This window comes from Amia ocellicauda, chromosome 17, assembly GCF_036373705.1.
Source record: "Amia ocellicauda isolate fAmiCal2 chromosome 17, fAmiCal2.hap1, whole genome shotgun sequence".
NCBI lineage: Eukaryota > Metazoa > Chordata > Actinopteri > Amiiformes > Amiidae > Amia > Amia ocellicauda.
In genome coordinates this window covers 22646649-22669879 of record NC_089866.1, presented here as the reverse complement: position 1 = coordinate 22669879, position 23231 = coordinate 22646649, and the positions used below count along the sequence as shown (strand labels likewise).

General features: G+C 39.9%; 2 protein-coding genes across 6 annotated transcripts; both read right to left on the bottom strand.

Moving 5' to 3' along the window:
• Positions 1-309: 309 nt before the first annotated feature.
• On the bottom strand, positions 310-7754 carry crkl (v-crk avian sarcoma virus CT10 oncogene homolog-like). Its single transcript, XM_066688851.1, has 3 exons — positions 6607-7754; positions 4821-5283; positions 310-1873 (listed from the first exon to the last, which is right to left on the bottom strand). Exons 1-3 carry the CDS (start codon positions 6915-6917, stop codon positions 1739-1741), a joined length of 909 nt encoding a protein of 302 aa, XP_066544948.1. The 5' UTR covers positions 6918-7754; the 3' UTR covers positions 310-1738.
• Positions 7755-12863: 5109 nt separating this feature from the next.
• Positions 12864-23206, bottom strand: klhl22 (kelch-like family member 22). 5 transcript variants are annotated; one of them, XM_066689872.1, is made up of 8 exons: positions 23118-23206; positions 20674-20961; positions 20054-20219; positions 18549-18860; positions 17709-18115; positions 17144-17336; positions 14609-14842; positions 12864-14262 (listed from the first exon to the last, which is right to left on the bottom strand). In XM_066689872.1, the coding sequence occupies exons 2-8, from the start codon at positions 20898-20900 to the stop codon at positions 13900-13902; spliced, it is 1902 nt and encodes a 633-aa protein (XP_066545969.1). In that variant the 5' UTR covers positions 20901-20961; positions 23118-23206; the 3' UTR covers positions 12864-13899. The 5 variants fall into 5 exon arrangements, with proteins under 5 accessions (XP_066545969.1, XP_066545966.1, XP_066545971.1 ...); XM_066689869.1 differs by lacking the exon at positions 23118-23206 and adding an exon at positions 21851-21954; XM_066689874.1 differs by lacking the exon at positions 23118-23206 and adding an exon at positions 21851-21954 and having other exon boundaries at positions 18561-18860.
• Positions 23207-23231: the final 25 nt, after the last annotated feature.

Below are 23231 nucleotides of genomic sequence, written 5' to 3'. Positions count from 1 at the left end.
TTCAGTAGCCAATTTAAAAAAAATAAAAAAAAAATAATAATAATAATAATAATTGTACAGTCTGAGACAATCAATATTGTTACTGAACAAAAAAAAAATTGCTGGGTTTGGGGTGATGCACTATAGAAAGACAGCAGCTTGCATTTTTTTTTCTCTAATGCAGTATTCTAGCAGCCTATAACAAAGCAAGTAAGATCCAACAGCACAAAGCATTAAAGGGGAAACACTCCTGGCAGACACTTTTTTTTTTTTATATAAAAGGTAAAACATTTTAAAATTAAATGCAAAGACAACAGTAGTAAGCAGATGTTCATTCTGATAAACACAATTTTCTTTATTTAAACAGTTGGATGGGACATGAGGGGATAGCTGATATTTTTCCAAAATGTATTCTAAATAACAAAGTTCAAAACAATTTAACTGCATACTGCTTGTTCCAATTAGATCTAAAAATTAATTAAAAAGGAGAAAATATATATGTAAATGATTTTGCCACCGTAGGCATCAATCTCCTCAACACTCCAGGTGGGAAAAGCACAGACCTTGCGTTTTACAGAAATTCATTCCCATATTTAGATGTCATTCGAAGTTCTCAAGACTGCTGTAAGAGATGAAGTATTAGTTTACCCCTCAACCTCTAACATAAGCAACTTGCGGTTAAAAACATAAAACTGAAATTTCAGGAAAGCAAAAAGTTAAAATCTCTAGAGTGTTTCCCTTTCAAAGCTTGTAACAAACAGTGCTCAAAAATACCTCCATGATTGTGTTTCAGAGCTGTCCCATTCACCGCAACTCTTCGTGGCAACAAACCAACTAGGTTTATGGCACAAAAGGCTAAAACAGTAGACCACAACGTACAAGAAAATCGCAACAAAAGGCAGCCTCCCCTACCCCCCACCCCAGCACCCCCAGTTACATCAACACAAGCTTCATTCTGAGAACTTCGGAGGCAAAAAAAAAAAAGGTCTGTTATAAATAACGCTGTTTGTGTACACCTTGAAATTATTCCCATCTTTGACACCGTTTCTGTGCTATGCTTAAAACAATTAGTATCTATATTGATCAAAATACGCTTTACCTCATCCTTTTAAGCTAAATATAGTTTAGGTCAAAAAGGTAAGCACTCAAACTCTTTACATTATTCAATAATTCTAAAATGAAGGCAGCAACCTCATCACTCGGTTTAAGGTAAATCGTGAATGATTGATTTGACAGCACAGTAGCAAGTTCCTTTTCTGACTGCCTTTAATTTTCCCGTGCCTCTGGTCTCTTCTCCACATGTGTTGCTTGGTTCTCTCGTCATTGAATTAACCCCTTCCGGTCTTTGACACAATGCTGAAATAACACATTTGGCTTGCAAACAGTTAAAGCAGCTTCAATCTTTATAGATTAAAAAAAACAAAAAAATCATCCCCTTTAAAGTACACATCTCAAATAATGATTCATTTTTATTGAATCCAGAGTCCAAGAGGGAGATTAACTAAAATAAAAATGTAAAACATAAAATATTAAAACTAATCCAGATAACAGGCAAGGGGTTAATGGGAGTTTATAGGCAGAGCTCAACAGTCAGAAGCAAACTCCAACAACTGCTGCAGATTGATTAAATTATGATTTCTTCTTTGCCTGCAACACGGTTTTTGCAGATTTTAAGCTCAGTGAACCAGTGCCTCAAACATGATGCCAAATGATAACAGGATGGACGAATGGAGGCAGCAGTAGAGGGAAATCGTGCTCATCATTCGTTCTCCTCTGGGTTCTGGGGATCAATTATTTTGACGTGAGTGAAGGGGAACAGGCCTCTCCGACCATTCACCTCACCTTCCCATTGGCCACTAATGTTCATCCGTGTCACTTTGACAACGTCACCGACCTGTAATAAAAAAATAAAAGAAAATAAAAAAATACATTCAGAGAACTATACAGCATGCCTTTGAGATGCTACAATTGATATGAGAAAAGGTATATGCTACAATTTTAGATGCAAGATTGAAGTTATCATCCCTCACCCCTCCTTATATTTTAGTGTGATAATTAAATTTCTGCCAAATTGCTTTGTATTACGATATAGTAATTATTGAATAATATATTTGGTATTCAGCTATCTACCTAGGAAGATTGTTATTAATAACAGTTTGGCTGTGACACTTATGTGCAAGTTGGTAAATGTGTTAAGTGGTTTTGTCATGTCATTATGATTCAAACGAGCACTTTCAGAGAATGTGCATACTCCACTTTGACAAATTTGAAAACCTAAATGAAACTTAACAACAATAGGTGTTTTAGGGTAATAAATAGACATGCTTTCCATTATTCCTCTAAAACAATTCAAATTTTCTGCATATATTTACAGCCAAGAAGAAACTGAAAACAATATTTAAAAAGGATGTTTTAAAAACACACCGATGACCTAATAGGGATCTGATAAAGATACAAGTCACTAATTGCACATTTAGTATTGTATCCAAATATCGAAGATATTTTAAAGTTTTTCTGAAGGGTATTATCGCTGTACTGTTAATACTATGGACCTGTTCCAAAGCGGACCAAGGAAGCAAGTTCACTATTTTCCTAAGCAGCGATACATTAATTATAGTAAATGGGAAGATATTGAGCAATATTAACAAACAGTATGGTTAAAATGGCTCTAAAACCATTACAATATACGCTCCACTATGATATCAATCTTCCCTTTTAAATGACAAAAGAGGGATAAATACATTTTTGATTTCACTTCCTTTATTGTAACAGTGCTTTTTGGTTTATCCCTTGTATGATGCCAGACAATCAGCTGTCTATAAGAATCACTGCTGGAGTCCGACATTCTATTCTTAGTTTGATCACAATCCTGAGATTAGAAGGAACAATGCTTAATTGCCAGCAGAATAGGAATGGTAATGAGAAGAGCAAGATCTTTACATACAATAGTTGGTGTTTAAAATGAAATGTCCGAAAGCATTTGACAACATATCAAAGTTAAGCCCTTTTGTGACACCAAAGAATGCAGAAAATTAAACTTCTGGGAGGAGCTTTTGTTAAACAAAAAACACAAGAAAAAAAAAAAAACATTCTCAGTATTCCTGTGACTATGTCCCTACATGTTCCATTCAGCTCCTTGTTTACCACCTCTCTCCTCTATGTTTTCATGGTTTCCATACGATACTTTTAAATGTTAATAACCAGAACCTTTCCACTCCAGTTTCACTTCAGTAATCTTCACAGAATATGTATCCTGTCATTCTGTATTTTCCATAATTACACAGGACATTTGAAAATGCCAAAGGCAAAAAGCTGCAAAACTGTTCTGCTCAATTGGAGGTTTTCTCTGAGGATGTGGGCTACTTGAAGGAATTAAATAAAGGGGATTTTATTATTTTTTGCACAATGAAAGATACATGACATACAACTCAAAATGTTTTACAACCAAGGCAGGGCATTGTCTCTCTCTAAAGCAACAAAGTCGTTTTCGAAGGCACGTCTATGCATGAAAACTAAAATCCATTTAGATGTATAGCTCAACAAAGTGCCATGCTTCTAGCATTGTTAAATTAACTCCTAAATACCTATATACACAGCTACAGGGCCTGTCTGAGTAACCGTCAATTAAATGAACATTTTTGACAATTTATACTTGCAGCAGGCATTCATATCCTCAGGGGAATCTTCTACTGATGCAATCTCTGTCTCTCTCAATGCACTGCTCTCCACACCCTAATGTGGCTGTTTTTACCAGGTGAAGCTTCAGCTTTAGCTTCTGTGCATTTACATGAATAAGGAACCAACTTAATTCCTCTACATAGAGAGATACTTACAAAAGCCTTTAAACAATATTCACTGCTTTTAAGTCCAATCCAAGGCTTTGGTTTGTTAAACATGACATCTCTTTCAGGACACTTTACATTAGAAAAAATAAATAAAAAATGTAGACTCTTAGGTCTGATTAACTGATTATTTTGCACCACAAACAGGAAGTACCAATCACAATAAGCTAAAGTTCGTGGGTAGGGATACTCTGAACCTTTCCATGATGTGCCTTATCAGTATTCAAATTTATACCATTTTCCATTATATAATCTCATCAGTTGTAACCCATTTTAGGCACACTGTCATTCCTATTTTTCATTTACGCTCCTAGATGCCAGCTGCTTACAGAGCACCATTTCACAAAGTGGGAAAAGGTTGAGTGTTCAATAATTTAGATTTCAGATCATTATCCTCAGAATGTACAATTTTACCTGAAACACCATATGAATTTATAAGACTGAAGCAACCATGCAGGGTATTAAAGCAAAAGCTTAATTAATAGACTATTGCTCAGTTGCTGGCTATAAAATCAAGAGAGGACAGTTCTTTACTTCCTCAACTTCAATCAAACAGTCAGAAAATGACAATCGTTTTGTTGTTAGATGTTTTAATACTTTAAAGATATTTTTAGACCATCAAATACAAATAGTTTATTTCCCAAGTGAAATACTTGTGCAACTACTGAATACCATTAACACTGATATGTCAGACATTTTGAACCTAATTACACCTTCTATTTTGGAGTGCCTTTTCATTATCTTAGTATAACTTAATTTGCACATTCGCTCAGGGAAATCAACACAAATGAGTGAAAAAAATAAAAAGTTAAGAATGAGAGGGGGGGGGAATAAAAAAAAATAAAGATCCACACTAACAGATTCGTATTTTAATGACTACTAATGTTTAAACTCAGCAATCACACTGCTAGTTCAAACAATATGAAGCACAGTCAAGAGGTGGGGGGTACAAAGAGGATGGGGTCTGCCAGTACTTAAGGAAACAAACTGAACTCTTACCTCTAGTGCTAGGGCAGTCTTATCATAAGCACACGGCACTCGTTTCTGGATAGCTTTGGCCATTACGGGTCCATTCTGTGTGGAGGGCAGGGGGTTGATGACAGCGCCTGGTGTGGTAGGGGGTAGAGGGGAGGGTGTCTGAGGCTGGGCATAGGCGTGGGCAGGTTCTGGGATGCCATAGCTGTTCGAATTCCGGTTGCCATGGAACTGCTGCTGATGCGGCGATGGCCGAACCAGCTTCTCCACGTAAGGTACAGGGATCATGCCCACTCGTCCCTCTTTGCTCCTGGCACTCCACCACTGCTCCTCGGGCTTATCTAAGATAACCAAGATCTCGCCCTTCTTAAAGGGTAAATCCTCAGCATCACTCCCAGTGAAATCATACAGAGTCCGAACATACTCCAGATTCTCCTCTGGCGGGCCCACCACAGGTGCTGGACTGGTACCGACAGGATTTGGGTACCTGCATGAAACAAAATGCACAGACAGCTTAAAATTAAAATGCCTGTACTGAAAGCTGTTTTAAATCTAACATTGTGGATGGAAGGACAGTAGCATTTTTTTTTGTATAGAAAGCAATAATGGATCCAGTACTGTAGATATCATCCCATGTCAGCAGTGGTATGCTTTCTGGATGGATTCATCAACTTGCATAAACATTGCTTTAAAGGATTCAACCTAAAATTGAATTCTAACTGTAAAAATCTATTTCTGATTTGTCACAATTAAAATGATGAACTGTAGTTCAGCCTCTAACATTCAAATTGTGCCCTAAGTCTTCGGCTTTTAATGGCTGTGTTGCAGGGGAGAGAAACAAGTATATATGGGAGCACAGATCTACAGCATTTTTACCTTTTAATAAAAGCTATCCTCATAACACCTAGTCTTTCTAACATGTCTCATACTTACAGATACAGATCAACAAATGAAACCTATTTTATTCTATATCCAACTCATAGATTTTGAATTAAACATGAGCAATTTACATGTTTGTCTGAATTAATTCTGCTCCATATGGTACAAAGAGCATGTAATGCTATTCCTCGTCGGATGCAGCATATTCTGATTAAAATGAAAATGACAATTTTACTACCGCAGAACTTCAATAACCAAACCGTGTGACAGTTCCTTCTATCCTGTCATTGGGCAGTGACACGGAAATCGGTTACAAGAAATGCATTTAAAAAAATATTTAGAGGAAGGATATATGATGATAGCATTACTGGCCAGAAATGTTGCTTGGAATTCCCACAACCATTAGAAAAATATAAACCCAGTCTTTCAGCTAACACAAAAACTGTCCCGGGGGTTAAAAATTGTTTAAAATAATGTATTTGCATTAAAGATGAGCTGTTATTGATGAACCAACAGATTGGTGATGTATATAATCCTAACTATGTTCAAACAAATATCAGAAGTTATACATCAATACATCGTGCAACATGTCTATACACAGGCAAATGTGTTAGACTGCATTACAGTGCATACTAAAAGGTAGTTTGATTCAAGTATTTTACGGCAGTAATGCCAAACTTAATGTTTGTATTCACGTTTTGAATAACCAATTGGAGATCTGCACACCCCGAATGCAGAGCCCATTATATCCCACAATCCCTCTCGTTACGCGACCATAAACCGAGTCTCATAGTGGGTTCACTGGTTCTGATATGTGACCACTGGGTCCAGTGATCGCAAAAACACTCAATCATACAACCTGATGACATAGCGCGACAACTCAGCCCTAATTTATTTCGAGGACAAGAAGACTAATTTGTTAATTGGTTACCTGGGAGCGGGCTCTATGAGCGTCGTGGTGTCCAGGTAATGGATCTTGTAAAACTCCAGCAGGGCCGGCAGATGTTCAAACTCCTGGTCGCCGATCTTGAACTTCTTGTTGGGCAGCGAGTTGATGATGTAATGGGACACTTTGGAGTTCTCCGACACAGACAGCACGTAGTCACCGGGGCAGGTGGACGAGTCCCGGACCAGGAACATGCCGTGTCTCTGGCCCTGCAATCGGTTCTGCGCCTCCTGCCGGGACACCGGTCCGAAATACCAGCTGGACCGGTCCGCGGAATCGAACCGAGCGGAGGACATGATGAAGCAGATCCGATCAAATGTGCAGAACAAGGATTTATCGATCAATCGGGCTGGTGGGGACTGACGGCTGGGTTTTAAAGATTTAGGGTGAAATGTCACCCCAAACCCTTAAAAAGGAGATGAAAGGAGGCAGATCTCCGCTCGGCTATAGATCAATTATTCGCCTATTTCCTCAGACTGACGTTTCACTAGAAACCTCTAGCTATACAGCCACGTTTGAAGCATTATTATGCCGCCTTTTCCATTCACCGGTGTGTGCAACGACGGATGAGACACTGTCCACGTCCTGTGGATGCCAGAGTCTCAGTAAAGCTTCCCTTTTTCGTCAGTTCTTCCGAAACATTCAAACAAAACGGCCACATATATCGAAACAATATAGCTAGCCAATGGGTCGCTTCTCAGAAGTAACGGGAAATATCACTGTCCTGAGCGGCCCCCCATGTCGAAAAACCGCGAATAACCGGTCGCCCTCAACTCCGTTTACTCTCGTATCTGTTCAGCCCGGACTAGTGAGCCCGAGTCGGTGGGGACGATTTATTAGGACGCCTTTCTTGACTCCGGTTGAGTCTTTCAGGCACCTACGATGAAAATGGCGGCCTTCGCACACGTCTCCGCACAAGAAATATCTCTGCCCTTAATCATCTGATTCCGGTAGGTCCCTCTGTGTATTACCAAGCCTCTTCGGCAGTCGGGCGTCTTTAAAAATGGCCCTTTTACCCGTATAATTCACCGGTCGAGCAGGTTTTCTTGGCTCGTCTTTCGCCCTGTTGATAGTCAGTTCCCCTGCCTGTTCCGAGTCACAGAATCAGAAATGGCGGACAAGAGGGCGGGTCCGCGCGCTCCCACTCTCCCCAGCACGCCGGTGACGTCAGAGCTGGCGCTTCTTGAGCGTTTGCAGAAACCGAAGGAAGCCCGAAATCATGCGCTTACTGTGGCTTAACACACACACACACACACACACGTATATTATTTTACACTTATTTCCTCTCAGCATACGCTTTTTTTTTTAAATCAAGACTGCTAGGTTAGATTGCTTCCTGTGAAAGGTTAGCCTGCAGAGCCTAAAACAGTTTTGGTTTCCGAACTGTATTACATTAATACATTTGCAATCTTTAGCCTATATTTATTTGCTACTGTCACGTTGTTGTTTATAAACAGTAAAAAGAGACGTAATGCATGGGAATTTCAGTCAAGTGAATATATAATAATAGTCCAAGTTGAACGTTTGATTGCACTTTTCCTCAGGGGAAAGTTAGTTGTGTTTGTATTGCCAAATAATTGTTTTAGGATTTTATTAGACATATAGATAGATGTAGAGGTTGGCATTCCTGCAACAGTTAGCCTGCTCACATTTCCACTAACGGCATTTTATTTATTTATTTATTTAAATTGTTTAACTAAACTTTGTTGAAAATATCACAGAAAAGACTGAATATTCATCCTTCTATGAAATTTCCTAACATTGTCCAACTCTACACACAGCTACACATTTTAAGACACAAGGGCTGCCATCCTATAATGTAAATTAGGACCTAGAAGTGGTATAAATCAATGACAAATGTAACATGGATCTGTAAAATACATTTCAATTGCTAGCCAAATCTAAATCACTTGCTTTGCTTTACCACACTCCCACACTCAGAATTACGATGATAAACTCGTCTGTGCAGTTGCTTTATAACTGCACTGCTTTTAAAACAAAGGTCTTTGTATGCAGAAGACATACTGAAGACGCTTCTAAATCAAGCACTCACAAAGGGGATTGACAGGAAACATCAGTGTTTGTTGAGAAAACGCCAGCACCACAGTGTCCCTGAAAGCAGAGTGTCCATGTGGTCATCATCTGTGCTGAGAATTCAAAAGCGGGGTCAGAGGGAGGAACTCAGTTTTCCTCTGCTGCTGGAAAAACAGAATTTTAAGTTAGCAAGCCGGATAAAACAGTTGGAGTGTGGCCTAGTTTTTCACAGGGACACAGTTTGGGTGAATGTGAATGGATTTGCACCCACTGGTTCTTAGAGGCTGGTGCTTGCCAATTTCCCACAAACTAACTGGCAGAGAGCACTGGTGCAACAAATTGGATGAAAACAAAACAAACGATCAAGTGGATACCTTGGGTTTTGGAGGAGAGGTTATTTCATGAACACACGTACTCTTTGTATGTACACTGTTACCGAATGTATTGTGACCAGCTTCTTGCCACCAGTGATGTAATGCCATGTAGGTTACATGCCATATAGTGTCTGTCTGGAATAGTCAGTGCCTATAAAAAGTCTACACCCCCTTGAACCTTTCACATTTTGTGGTGTCAGGGCATTTCATACATTTAAATGAGGATTGTTTTCTACTTATCTACAAACCATACTCACACACTATTAAGGGGAAAACACTTATTGGGGAAAAAAAATATAAAACACAAAACAAAACTGAAATATAATAATGTAATGTCTCCCCTACAGATTTATGGTGAGGGACTGTACTTCTATCAAACGTATAAGACATAAGCTGGGAGTATAATAACAGAAATAGAGGATACCTTAAAAGCATTTACCTACCCACAGTTTTGAGCATAATTCCACAGAGCACTTTTCTCACTGCAAAAAAAGGGGCCAAGGAAGGAATGGAGTACTCCTCTAGCCATCTAGCAAAGGGGAAAAGTGTCCATCCTAGGATGACAGCAGTCATTAATACCGGTTGTCTCTATTGTTATTTGGTAATCTGTCTGAAATCCTTTGGTAATGCAGTGTACTTTCAGATATATATGAAAAGTTTTCATGAATTCAGAATTAACTTTTCATACAGTTGTTTTATGTGAAACCTTAGGAAGGATGCTCCATTTCAATAATGTATCTTTTGTATATTGCATTATCCTTCTGGGATTGACACTAAGTGATGGAGACAGACTGTGTAAGGAATAGTGGTGAACTTGTAACATTTAAAATATATATGTGGATTCCTACTATATGTATTTTTAATCTCAGGATAGAAAGCAGAACACTGTATTTCTGTGCTGAATCTATATGTATTTTATAATGTAAAACCATTCTTGCATCATCATCATCATCCAATATTCTACAAATGCATTTTCCTCATATTTCAAGAGGAAGAAGAACCACTTCTTAGTGTACACATCTTACCAAGTGTAATTAAAAAAAACAAAATCAATTTGAAGAATGACATTTTATCTGACACAATTGAGTAATAACATATGCTAATGTGTGACACAGTTGCAACGTAAACCAAACCAAAGTATTGTAGATGTACCTTTATTTCTGTAATAAACTCACATTTTTAAACAATATTTTTATTTATTTTTTTAAACAGAATAATTTCTTAAAAATGGAGAATGCAAATATGTAAATGCAAGGAAAGCTCATCAATTTGTAGACTTGCCTTTTTTAATTCAGTGTATAATATTATTAACCAGTTTGTTGGTATACTACTTGTGTGGATGACACACTGACACACTGTTTCATGAGGTGTTATTACCAGGTTATTTAAAGTAAATGCAAAGATGATCCGTTGATCAGTAATGGACTGAAGACTACAAGCTTTCTGAAAAACTTTACCCAAAACAAAATAAGGGTTACTCCAAAGTATGTATGGAAAACATTGCCTGATCTCACCCCTTTTGAAATCTATCACAGTATAAAATGAATCCGCATTTCAGTAACACCAACATACTCCACAAAGGTGAATCATTTGAGAACGGAAAGAGATTAATAAAGACTTACACCAACACAGAACAAGTTATGCATATATCTGGAGTCTCCATAATATGTATGAATGTGTAGGAAACAAAATGTATTAATCTTCCTATTTCATTATACTGTGAGAGATGTGTAGAGCAATACATCACCAGAAATACCACAGAGCTGAAATAGTAAAGGGCCTTTGATGCATTCTTATTTCGGAATAACAAAGGAATTTGATGCAATGTCTCTTTCTGCCATTTTCGCAAAGTTACTTTTTCTGCAAGTCACTCCAAAGTGTAGTTCTTGAGATTTTTTAGCCTTCCTATTTCATCTAATCAAGGAGAGGAACAGAAGAAATAAAAAAAGTAGGCCACAGACCTAGATTTCAGTTCCCTGAAGAAATTGTACACCGTCCATGTAAAGCGGATGAGTGGCTGTGAAGATAGATTTGAACACCATATCTTACACGTACAAAAGTGACACATCTCTCTCCTTCTCACAGAACAGGACAGACAGCCCACGCACACAACAAGCTGGAACCGAGAGGCCAATCAAGCAGAATACATCCTTTTGAAGCAACACTTGGCTGTATGCTTGCTTTTGTAGTATTCAACAAGGCTTGAACTATCAGTGTATAAAGGGGAACCATGGAAGACCTATGGCTTTCTAATATGCAGCTATGACTATAGACACACCTTAACTCCCACTTGAGAATACAGAGAAAAAAACTTTTCTTTCAAACTATGTCTTGTTAGGTCCTTGACCTTTCGAACTAGAAAACCCTTTGGAAAACCAACACATTTACAGATAAATTACAACTAATGTCACTCAATTAGGCTGCAATTTAAGTTAAAACCTGGCAGTAGTAGTTAATTATTATTATATTAATGTATTTGTACATTTCATAAATTAAACCCTACATTCACAGCACCCAGTGCAATTTTACTAGTAACATGTGCAACCACGCAACAAGGATTATTAAATGTACAATTCAGGATTTTACTGTTTTGGCATGCTTGTATTTAAAATACAGTGCAGCTGAAAAAAGCAGGGATGTGTTTAGCAACAGCTGTACCTGAACAAAGCATTACAGTAGAGGTTAGTATGGTTTCATCTCCTTTAGCAGATGCCAACCGTACAAGGTAACATATAGTATATCAATGTGCTACTTCATCACAAGAACAAGCATATGACACTCTTTGACTGAATGTGTGTACAGAATACATCAAAACTGCTGCTCACCGTCATGTTTAATCACAAGCTCAGAAAATGACCATTTGTGATAGCAGTTATTGCCATAGGTGTCCCGTGTCAACAGGACGCCAGGATCATGTATGAGGTTTCGAGTTGGTGGTTGGTGAGCGAGTACAAATTCAGATTTCCATCTAATCCGGGTCCATGTTTTGGAAAATGTGCTCCCTTGAAAGAACTTCCAGAAATATTTAAGGCACCTGGGAAATAATTAAAGTTTTAAAGTGCAATACGTCTGCTGTCTAGCTGAATATCTGAATCATTTGTGGAAAATGACTTCAGTTTACCTCTTATCAGTCATCTCAATCGCAGTTTAGCACACTTCTTCAATGCTCACATCACGTATATCTGATTATATACCAGTGAGGCTGATCAACAGTTGCCAACCAATTCTCTCAGTATCTTGGTAACCAATCTAGTGGCTAGTGAGGAAAATATCAAATGGTTTTACTCTCTGGAAATGAATAAGCTCATTTTAAATGAAGGAATGGGTGTGTGAAGGGTTTGATTAGTAACGGGAAACAGGTGATTCAAAAATCAAAGTTTAAATGTCTCAGTGTGAAAAAGAAGTGCACAAATCTGATAGAAAATGAAATGGGAGTTGATGTAGTAGGGCAAACAAAAATGCTTACATAACCTAACTGCAGATTGTGTGTTTATTTATTTTAATTTCTAAGGTATTAATATAATAAAAACATATTGCGTAGGAAACACAGTTATTGTCCCACTTTATCTGCCACAAAATTATTAGCTAAACAATAGCACCCAAATGTGAATAGTATTTATTAGCCAAAAGTTTTTCAAATTGTAATGTCAGTTTTATAAGCTGTATTTAATCCCTTTCATGCACTAAAAATATTATTGAAAACAGCTGTAAAACCCAACCTGAAATTATATTTTTTAAAACATACTAAATTAATTAATTCACCATTGAAAATAGATATAATTTGTATTTACCATTTGCTTTAAAAGGTGGAAGAAAGGGGATTCTCATAAAACATCAGGATGAAACTAGGGTAGAACATTTAATTTTGGTAACAATGAATGATGCCAAAACTCAAGACATGTACAGCTGATTAGAGAACATTGGCACTCATTATAAGCAAGGTGTATAAAAAGCCCATTTAGTCGACTATCAGTTCCTATATGAGGTTGTGATGCACAAAAGGGTTAATTTCGCTGAACTACATCCAAAAGGAAACTGACAGTCATCTCCATATGCTTAGAGGGGTTCATTTTTGATACATTCAATTACACAGTCATACTCCATCTAACTGGCACTCTGTCCTTTGTAGGAATGCAAAGTCGTCTGACTGGCTGTCATTCACCTGTAACAGGCTTTTAGATAACAGATGTACTATGGCTTACAGCGGTGAAGATGAACGGGAGAAAAGGAAAAATTGGTTCTAAGTGTGACTTTTTTCCCTTCTTCTTCTACTTCTTTCTTACATATCAAGATTCACATTCTGTACTGCAGTTCTAACACATTGTTCATGTGCGAATTCTGAACAATATATGAATATGTAAATGTGAAAATATATTTATTCCCAAGTCATTTATCCTGTGCATACAGAAAGGAAACATTTAAAAATTAGGGGCCGCAAATGCCAGTAACCATCTAACCCATTTAGCTTGCATTCATGATAGTTCATTTATTGTTTTTAAACATTTAAACATTCACATCAGAAGGACTGAATGCTAAAAAATGTTTGAAATAAATGACTTCATTACCAAATTATTTCCTTTAACACCTTACAGATAGCAATAGCCACTCTGAAATAGAGTCTGTGCATTGCAGCATTACTACATACATATTCAATTATCTTCTTCTCAGCCACCTACTAATCACCCCATTAGCTGGTTCACGAATGGAGGCAAAGATCTGATTGAGGCTGGAGGGGAGGGACAGTCAATGCTTCATGCAGAATGGAACCAAAAGAGCTTCCGGGGACCTATAAAAAAAAAAAAAAAAGCTTCTCAAACCTGCCGGCGCGTGCTTTGGAGAGCACCGGCTCCTTGGGATCGACCAGGGGGATTCAGTCCTCGCTGGAGTTGTTGGACGATTCAAAGTCATCCAGGCTCACCACCTCCTCCCAGATGGTCTTGGCCCGGGCTTGCTCCGAGGGGCAGTTTTCAGTCTCCAGGATGATGGAGCGGGGCAGCAGCAGGACGCAGACGGCCAGTCCCGAGATCCTGTCCTCAAAGGCGGTCGCGCTCTCCCAGCGGTCCACCTCGGGCTCATACACGTGCACGTAATCCATCCGGCTGCCCTTGTTGTGCGAGCGCCCCCCCACCACGAATATCCGGCTGTCCAGCACCGCGATGCCAGGCTCCCCGTGGCCAGCGGGCAGGGGGCTCACAGTCGTCCACTCGTCAACGGCCGGGTTGTAACAGGCCACCTGCAGAGATAAAATCCTCCTTAATCCTTAATGGTGGCTCTTGCCAAACTGCTGCCAAACACTATTGCATGGTGTGATCTATCATAACTTGTACAAGCTGTGGTATGCTTTATCAGCCAAAACCAGGGCCTGGATATTGTCATGTCCTATTTAACTACATAGGCAGATAATATTCGAAGAGTTGCTTTCCTGCTGTGCAAGTACAATTTTAACAGCCTGCATTAGGGTCCTGCTGAAATCTGTTTTATCTGATTCTCACACTAGGGAGATCTATATTTGCTATGGCCTCAAATCAGAAGTCCAACGATGTGTTCCTCTTTAAAATGACACACTCATCCAGGCATACCTTCAGGACATCTCTGCGGTAGCCACGGTCATCATTGCTGCCCCCGATGACGTACACCCTGCCGTTCAGCGCCGCCATGCCGTGCCAGGCCCGCCCGATGGGGCTGTCCGCCCGGCTCTCCCACTGGTTCTTCCCAGGGTCGTAGGAGCATGTTTCGGTCAGGTAGGCCGGCCCCCTCCTCCCACAGCTGATGTAGATCTTCCCGTCCAGCACTGCTCCAGCGTGGGCATACACCTGGAGCAGAGAAATAGAGGTGGTCCATTGAGCATCACTGGCGCGGTTTATAGTGTGCTTAAAAGTAAAACTACTGCATCTAGTAGCTGGGCCTCGTTTATCACAAAGGGTGTGCTACAGACACTCACAAAGCAGGCTTGTATTTATAGCACCGGAGGGGAAATGTGCAAGATCTGATCAATTCCAGTGGGCTTACGAGCAAAATGCCAAAAACATATCACACCCACAGTGCTGACAGCCTGTGTAAGTTAACACCACATCAAAGCAATAACTTCACTTCCCTTAAAAAAGATATAGTACAGTTTTAGTTTTACTTTTGTTTTGTGCGTGACTTTTTTGCTAGAGGTAATTAATCAAAGCTGTGCAATATACTCCTTATTCATAGATAGTGTCTGAAATATTGAATTAACTGCATCTTTCTAGTTGCTTCCTTGCAGGAAATTGGGAAAGTTGAATACTGTAGAGAGGATTTATTTCATAGTAGCGCCCTCTAGTGGATCTGAGCATGGACAACTTCTGATGTTTAATTCTGTCTGGTGGAATAAATAAAAGTGTATGTGTGTATGTGTGTGTGTGTGTGTGTGTGTGTATATGTGTGTACATACAGTACTGTGCAAAAGTTTTAGGCAGGTGTGAAAAAATGCTGTGAAGTAAGAATGCTTTCAAAAATAGACATGTTAATAGATTATGTTAATAGATTATATTTATCAATTAACTAAATGCAAAGTGAGTGAACAGAAGAAAAGCCTACATCAAATCAATATTTGGTGTGACCACCCTTTGCCTTCAAAACAGCATCAATTCTTCTAGGTACACTGTGGATTTAGGCAGCCTCAGTTGCTTCTCTCTCTTCATGTAATCCCAGACAGACACGATGATGTTGAGATCAGGGCTCTGTGAGGGCCATACCATCACTTCCAGGACTCCTGTTCTTCTTTACGCTGAAGATAGTTCTTAATGACTGTCGCTGTATGTTTGGGGTCGTTGTCATGCTGCAGAATACATTTTGGGCCAATCAGATGCCTCCCTGATGGTATTGCATGATGGATAAGTATCTGCCTGTACTTCTCAGCATTGAGGAGAACATTCATTCTGACCAAATCCCAACTCCATTTGCAGAAACTTGCAAGGAACCTCCACCATGCTTCACTGTTGCCTGCAGACACTCATTCGTGTACCGCTCTCCAGCCCTTCGGCGAACAAACTGCCTTCTGCTACAGCCAGATATTTCAAATTTGGACACATCATTCCAGAGCACCTGCTGCCATTTTTCTGCACCCCAGTTCCTGTGTTTTTGTGCATATTTGAGTTGCTTGGCCTTGTTGCCATGTCGGAGGTATGGCTTTTTGGCCGCAAGTCTTCCATGAAGGCCACTTCTGACCAGACTTCTCAGAACAGCAGATGGGTGTACCAGGGTCCCACTGTTTTCTCACAATTCTGAGCTGATGGCACTGCTGGACATCTTCCGATTGTGAGGGGAAGTAAGCATGATGTGTCTTTCATCTGCTGCAGTAAGTTTCCTTGGCCAACCACTGCATCTCTGGTCCTCAACGTTGCCCATTTCTTTGTGCTTCTTCAAAAGAGCTTGGACAGCACATCTGAAAACCCCCATCTGCCTTGAAATGTCTGCCTGGGAGAGACGTTGCTGATGCAGTATAACTAACTTGTGTCTTGTTGCTGTGCTCAGTCTTGCCATGGTGTATGACTTCTGACAGTAAACTGTCTATTTTTGAAAGCATTCTTACTTTACAGCATTTTTTACACACGTGCCTAAAACTTTTGCACAGGTTTTTATCCTTCCCCAAGCCACAGGGTATTTTTATTATTATTAGTATTCAAGTGACTATTAGCAAGGGTATGGCGATTATACTCACTCGCCAGTATACACTCTTACCAACTACACACCTGGGCAGTTTGATGGTACATATCCTTCTGGGTAGTGTGCAGCTTACCACAGGTTCTAGTAGCTCCTTTTAGCCTTCTCCCAGCTCCTTCTGTCCCTGGCTGCAACCTCCCACCAACTGCCCTGATTCTTTCTGCCTGCTCCCTTATATACCCAAGAACCCCTTCCTGTCTCTACCACAGGGGCTCCAGGGGCATGTAGTTTTCTACCTTGGGCAGACATTCCTTAAAGGGACGGAGCCCCGTTCCGTCACAATACATACATACATACACAGTCAAACTTTCCTGTGAATCTATTATCGATGTGTATATTTTTAAATATTAGCACAGACATCTCTTGTTCTCAATAGAAAAGACTCAAGAGTGAACAAAACCAGTCCGTGAAAACTTTCTCCTCACCTCTCTTTTTAGGGGGGCCACATACTCCCAGGTGTTGCTGTGTGGGTCGTAACGCTCCACCACGTCCAGCTCATTGCAGTAGTTCCGCCCCCCGATGGTGTACAGGTACCCCCCCACCACACACACGCAGTGATCAGCATGCTGATGCTGCAGGGGCTGAATATTCAACCAGCAGTCATGACGAGGGTCGTACCTGGAGAGGGGGGGGGAAACATGAGGGGAAGCAATGGGGGTCAACTGGGGGGAAGGGCATGGCAGAAGGCAGTACATGGCTATAATCAGAGATTGTGATTTGCCCGTCAGCCAATCAGAAGCTTTCGTTCGACCTCTGCCTTTGTACATTCCAAAATGGCGGCCTGGGTGTCGCGATATTTGTAAACACATCTGTACAATATTTATAGCACAATTGACAATTATAGCGCCTCTGCAATCTTGTATTTCAAATTATAGTATCTAAATGCCTGGGGAAGACTATGAAATAGATGAAAACACACAGCAATTAAGAATTCAGTTGAACAGAGGAGCAAACCAATATAATTGGATGAATAACATTTCTTCCACTCACCTCCAGCACCTGGTCTCTGCACGGAAGCCACTGGTGTTGTTGTCGCCCCCGATGAGATACACAAAGTTGTTGAGGATGGCGATGCCCTGGTTGGACATGCGGGGGGCCTGCGCCGCGGTCAGGCTCCTCCACTCATCAGTGCGGGGGTTGAGGAACTTCACCTCGTTGCTGAGGGTCTCTGAGCGGGATGAGTACATGCCCCCGAAGCCCACCAGGCAGTGGAAGAGGGAACGCAGCTGCGTCTGCGGGCTCTGCATCACTGGCTGCCACATCTCCTGCTCGTGGTAGTTCAGCGCAGCGGCCAGCTTTTCCCGCAGGGGGCAGCGCTTCAGGCGGTCGTGGAGCCGCTGCAGGATCTGGCGCTCCATCAGGCAGAAGCGCACCGCCTCCATGGTGGGCAGGGTGTCCTGGGAGGACACGCAAACCAGCCCTTAGAAGACTTTACTTTAGCACAGCATGGCAAAACCACGGTAATGTACAGCAAATAAGAGTGATATCATGGTAAAACATAGGGAGATTATAGTAGACCGAAATACAAAGGCCTGCCCTCTTACACTTATTACGGTTAACCCTATTAATTCAGACACAGTAATTTGGCATGGCTAAACCTTGCACCTTGCATGTTCTTTGCCGTGGCTTTCTATATCTCTGCATATTTAATCTTGGCTCCATTTCATTTTTAAAGATCCAGCTAGGACTAAACATGCTCTTACTTGGGCTACAAACATTTTAAGACAAGGTTATAAGCTTAAGGTGAATGTTTGGATTAAGAGTCACCAGCAGCAGGAAAGAACAAAGCACAAACAAGAAATGTGTCACACAGAAAGGCATTGTTTGTACCTGCAGGCACACCTGGTCTGTCTCCACTTGCTCAGGAGTATAATGGTAGTGCAGGGCTGCCTCATACACTTCGTTCTCGGAGTTCACCTCCAACTGGTTGCTAGACAGAAGGCTGACGACCTTTTCCACAGGAAGCTGGCGGTATGAAGAGGTCCTGGAGAAGATGTGGATGTTCTTTAGGATGTACTCGTCCACCTTGGCACCCAGTTGACTCAACCCAAACAGGTCTGCTAGCTTGTAGACCTCCAGGATGTTGTCATCATCCAGCCAGGAGAAGAGGAAATCACAGCAGAAGCCAATCACATCCTGTATCTATAGCTCACATAGAAAACAAGAAGGACAGGTGTGGATATCAACAGATACAATGGGGATATCTCAGTTTGGTAACTTTAGTTTTGTCACAGTCAAATAATAGAAATGCACAAAGAATTCACCTCAGCAGAATAACAGATGTATATCTAGGGATACACATGCTCCAAAAACCAATTAATATATTAACTTTATGAAGAACTAAGCTTTGTTTAATTGTTTTTGGTCAACATAAAAAAACACAAGCCAATTCAAAATGTATTATAACTGAATGAAGCTTCCCTCTAAAAGTACTGGCTTTTTTTTTTCTTCTCCACGTGTAATTATGATGATCACATTACCGCAGAAATCCATTTGGTCCTATAATCCAATTCGTTTCTCAGGTTTTAAGTCTTGCATTCCTGATCTGTTAGTCATATCCTTCCAAACCCATTGCTTAATTGAAATGTGAGTTTTAGGGCAGTCTTGACATGAACATTAGGAGAGATAGCTGCGAGTTTGTAAATACACAGGAACTGGTGTTACAGCAGTAAAAGATAGCGGGGAAGGAAGTTTTAGTACAATAGTATCAAAAGTGTCACACAGACAAACTAAGTCAGTCTGTAACAGCTCAGTTTATGAAATGTTAGGGACATTTCTAGCGTACTTTTTGCATAGGCCTAGACCTGCACACAAAACATTCATATTTGTTGCTTCTCCCCAGATTCAGTCTACGTGCCATTACACTGGTTGGGGTCCGTTCCAGTTTCTCCACTACAATTCTGTTTATACAGGTCCACTCTCGTTTATCTGCCACTTGTTAATCCGGCAAATTCGCAATTTCACCACAAGTTGTTAGTCCGCATGACTATTGGCTATTGGACATGACGAAATAAGAACTTTTTTTTTAATTTCAGTAGTTCAGTAATTAGGTAGGACTTATGTTATGTTAGAAGGAGTCCTAAGGGAAACATAATCTAATGCGATGCTATGCACAGGCAATAAACTAGTCAGGGCTTGTTTTCTTTAGACATTTTGTGAATGATTTAAATGTCATTGCATTTATTATAACAGCACACCTATATTCAAATCAAAAAGATAAACAAGAGGCCTTCTGTGTGATTCTTCTTCTGGCGTGACCCTGCTTCATTTCCTATTGCTCCAACCCTAGGAAGATTTGGTGCCACAGGAAGTAGTGATTGATGTGGGGCACTCACCTGGAGGAGACAGGCGGCAGACAGTATCTCCTGCACATTGTCCAGGTCCAGCTCCAGCTCTGAGGTGTAGATGAAGTCCAGAAGTTTGGTCATGGCTGTGAAGGACACTCCATGGACCTGGATCTCACTCTCCTGCATCTCGCGCAGCCCCCCAGCAAACATCCCTCTGCCAGGCCGACACTTTCACAGTCAAACACACCGAAGGCCTTCTCTGTGTTTATTTTCCAAATTACACTAAACAAATGGTTGATCAGAGGACTACGCATGATTTATTGTCTTTGAACCCTGTCTTTGAAGACCCTAAGAGTTATCTCTCTGCTTTAGAATCAGCGGATATCATTAATACTGTGTTACTTCACAATATGCACTATAGAACATTACCCATGTAATTTTCTACTATTCCTCATTGAATGTTGGACATAGAGGTCGGTCTTGTTAAGAAATACGAACACTCCCAAGCATTGATAAGAAAAGGGCTTAAAAGTATTGGTGGCTGTGTGTCTGTGGCCTTATCTAACAGAAGAAAAAAAAAGACATCAACTGCATGAAATTACAATCGTGACTCACTGACACATCATTAACAAGTAAGCGAGAAAACAACTGAGAGGAAGAGGCCTTACCTAAAGTAGTCACAGGAGGCTGCCAGGAGAATGCGGTGAGCTTTGATTGGCTTCCCTTCCACCATCAACACCACATCAAACAGAATCTCACCCTGGCGGAGAGACACAAGCCCCTCCAGCAAGCTTTGGGAGTGGGCATTGCTGCGGTATTTCTGCCAGCCGCACTGCCCCTGTGACGGGGAGCTCCGGCCTGCTGCTGCCTGCCCCAGCTCTCTGTCTTCTGCCATCCCTGACTCAAACGCCACAGGTCACATCACCTCACAGCAGCCCACCTGGCAAACATCATTCCTGGAGATAAAAGAAGGTGATCATGACACATGACTCACCACTGCATTCCATGGTAACAAAACAGAAACTGTTTCTACTCCGGAGGCAGGGAAATCCCTGTACTTGTATTGCACAGTATACAAATTGTGGACGTAATCAAATGTGTACAATTTCACTAATAAACCCATATCATCTCACTGGCAGACACATTATTAACAAAGAGAGATTGATTAATATACTTATTATAAAATGCACATAACTAGTCTTCACCCTAGAAAATCTAATTCCAGAAACACCATCTCAAACGCATGTAACTATTTACTAATTATAAATTCATTTCTGTAAAATTGTTTAGTTTGCATTTAAATTGTATTTAACATTAAATAACTTCTAAATGTTAATTATATTTATTGAGGTTTTGAATTAAGTCGTGATCAAGCTCTAAATTGTTTAGCTTATCTCCAACTTCAGCGAAAATAATACAGAAAGTTTATAAATTAAACTTAAAAATTGATTTTTCTGTACCTCTTCTGCCTTAGATGCAATACTAGCCAGTGGGTTATTGCACAAAATCACTGAACATCTGAATCTCGTTTTTGGGATAAACATTGATAAGATTTTTTTTTTACTTTACATTTTTACAGTATCAACCTAATCATTCGGTTCCAAATCATCATAAATCACGTACCAATAAACAATATCTTAGTCATTTACTTTTCAAACGCTATAATATCAATATGATCAAAATGAAACCAATACTGTAGGCTATCATCATATGATTCACACAAACATCTCACCGTCAACACGAACTTTACAAATGAATAAAAGCAAACACATGAAAAACAACAGCGATTGAGAACTCATCTAAGCCTTCATTATTTGAATATCTAAAACATCTTACAGTCCACACCTGTCAACAAGACAATTTCTTATTTCCTTTGTTGTCTTTTCACTGTTTACTTTCTTTTTGCACACCCCTCCGTCAGGTATGCACCACTTTCAAAACTACGTCACTTCCTCCAACAACAAGATTCCCTTTCCGCTTTCAATGTAGACATTTCATTTTCAAGCTCATCTCAATATTCATATAATAATAATACAATTAACCATGCCTCTAAATTCGTAGTTATGTGATGTTGAAAATTCTATTAAAATGAATAGCACGTTAACATTATCGTGTTTTTCGCAATCTTATTTTAATAATTTGTTAACGCTGTGCTTTTCTTGTAAAGATATAACCTTCCAATTCACACTAAATCCTGGCAGCTCACAAGCTGTACGTTTTTAAACCTTTTGGATTTCCTTTTAATTGAGTCGAAGGACTGAGCCAAGCTGCTAGTTTCTGTGCTCTATCCGGAACTAAATGCATTCCCAGTTTTCATTTGCTTTTCACATAAATCAATGTGATATACTATCTCAATTCTAACCTTGAATATTGATTTATTATTACAATCGTTCAGGTTAGCCACGATCATTGAATTATCCATTTTAGTCTGTTGAACGCTGGGCCATTCTAGACATAACTGTAAAGTCTCCAGTTGATTGACCTTTAGGCTAGATCTCAATGGAGTAACAATGCAAAGTTTACACATCCCATGTCTTAACGCAGCTCATCAACTGGAAATCTTGACTTGGGGTTATTTGAATTACAAGACAGATGGGAAGATGGCTCGTAAAACATTGTGCCGATCAAGCCAAGACTAAAAAAGACATGCATACATACAAATCAACATCTAACAGCACATCAGATAACGTGAATACAATTATCAATGTAAATACCTTAATTGTTGATAACTGAATGAGATTGTACTGTAACAAAAACAAGCTCTAATAATTTGATCATCGGAATACAGCAGGAGCTATACGCATCAATGTATAACAACATGATACAAATATATATAGAAATAATGTATTTTCAGAAACACCTACCTTTATACAGCAGCTATTTAGCTAGCTATACTTTAGTACAATAACGTTTTACAACGCAAAGCCTTCGACCGAAATCATGACGTATTTGATCACCACCGATTAACCAACTAGGCATGTTTTACGCCTGAAGAAAACCATCAGTATCTGTACCACAACAAGCACTATCGCAAGCACATGACAATGCATATGCAAAGGATTTACTAACACCACAAACGCAAATATATGTGGAAAAGGTCGATCATACATACATATCTTAAAAAAAAAAACTGTTGCATTCCATTGCATAGGTTAGGTGTATGTGCGCCCGGTTGTTGTCACTTCGGTGCAGGTGATAACTTGTGCAACGACGCTAATAGCACCAG

What these genes read in the sequence shown, in the direction of transcription:
- crkl (XM_066688851.1), bottom strand. Translation starts at nt 6,917, where the DNA reads ATGTCCTCCGCTCGGTTCGATTCCGCGGACCGGTCCAGCTGGTATTTC. An exon ending in CTCATAGAGCCCGCTCCCAG is followed by an intron (nt 5,284 to 6,606) that starts GTAACCAATTAA and finishes TGTTTCATGCAG; the next exon opens with GTACCCAAATCCTGTCGGTA. An exon ending in AGACTGCCCTAGCACTAGAG is followed by an intron (nt 1,874 to 4,820) that starts GTAAGAGTTCAG and finishes TTTTTATTACAG; the next exon opens with GTCGGTGACGTTGTCAAAGT.
- klhl22 (XM_066689872.1), bottom strand. Translation starts at nt 20,900, where the DNA reads ATGGCAGAAGACAGAGAGCTGGGGCAGGCAGCAGCAGGCCGGAGCTCC. An exon ending in GCCTCCTGTGACTACTTTAG is followed by an intron (nt 20,220 to 20,673) that starts GTAAGGCCTCTT and finishes TCGGCCTGGCAG; the next exon opens with AGGGATGTTTGCTGGGGGGC. An exon ending in TGGCCCCCCTAAAAAGAGAG is followed by an intron (nt 14,843 to 17,143) that starts GTGAGGAGAAAG and finishes TCTCTGCTCCAG; the next exon opens with GTGTATGCCCACGCTGGAGC.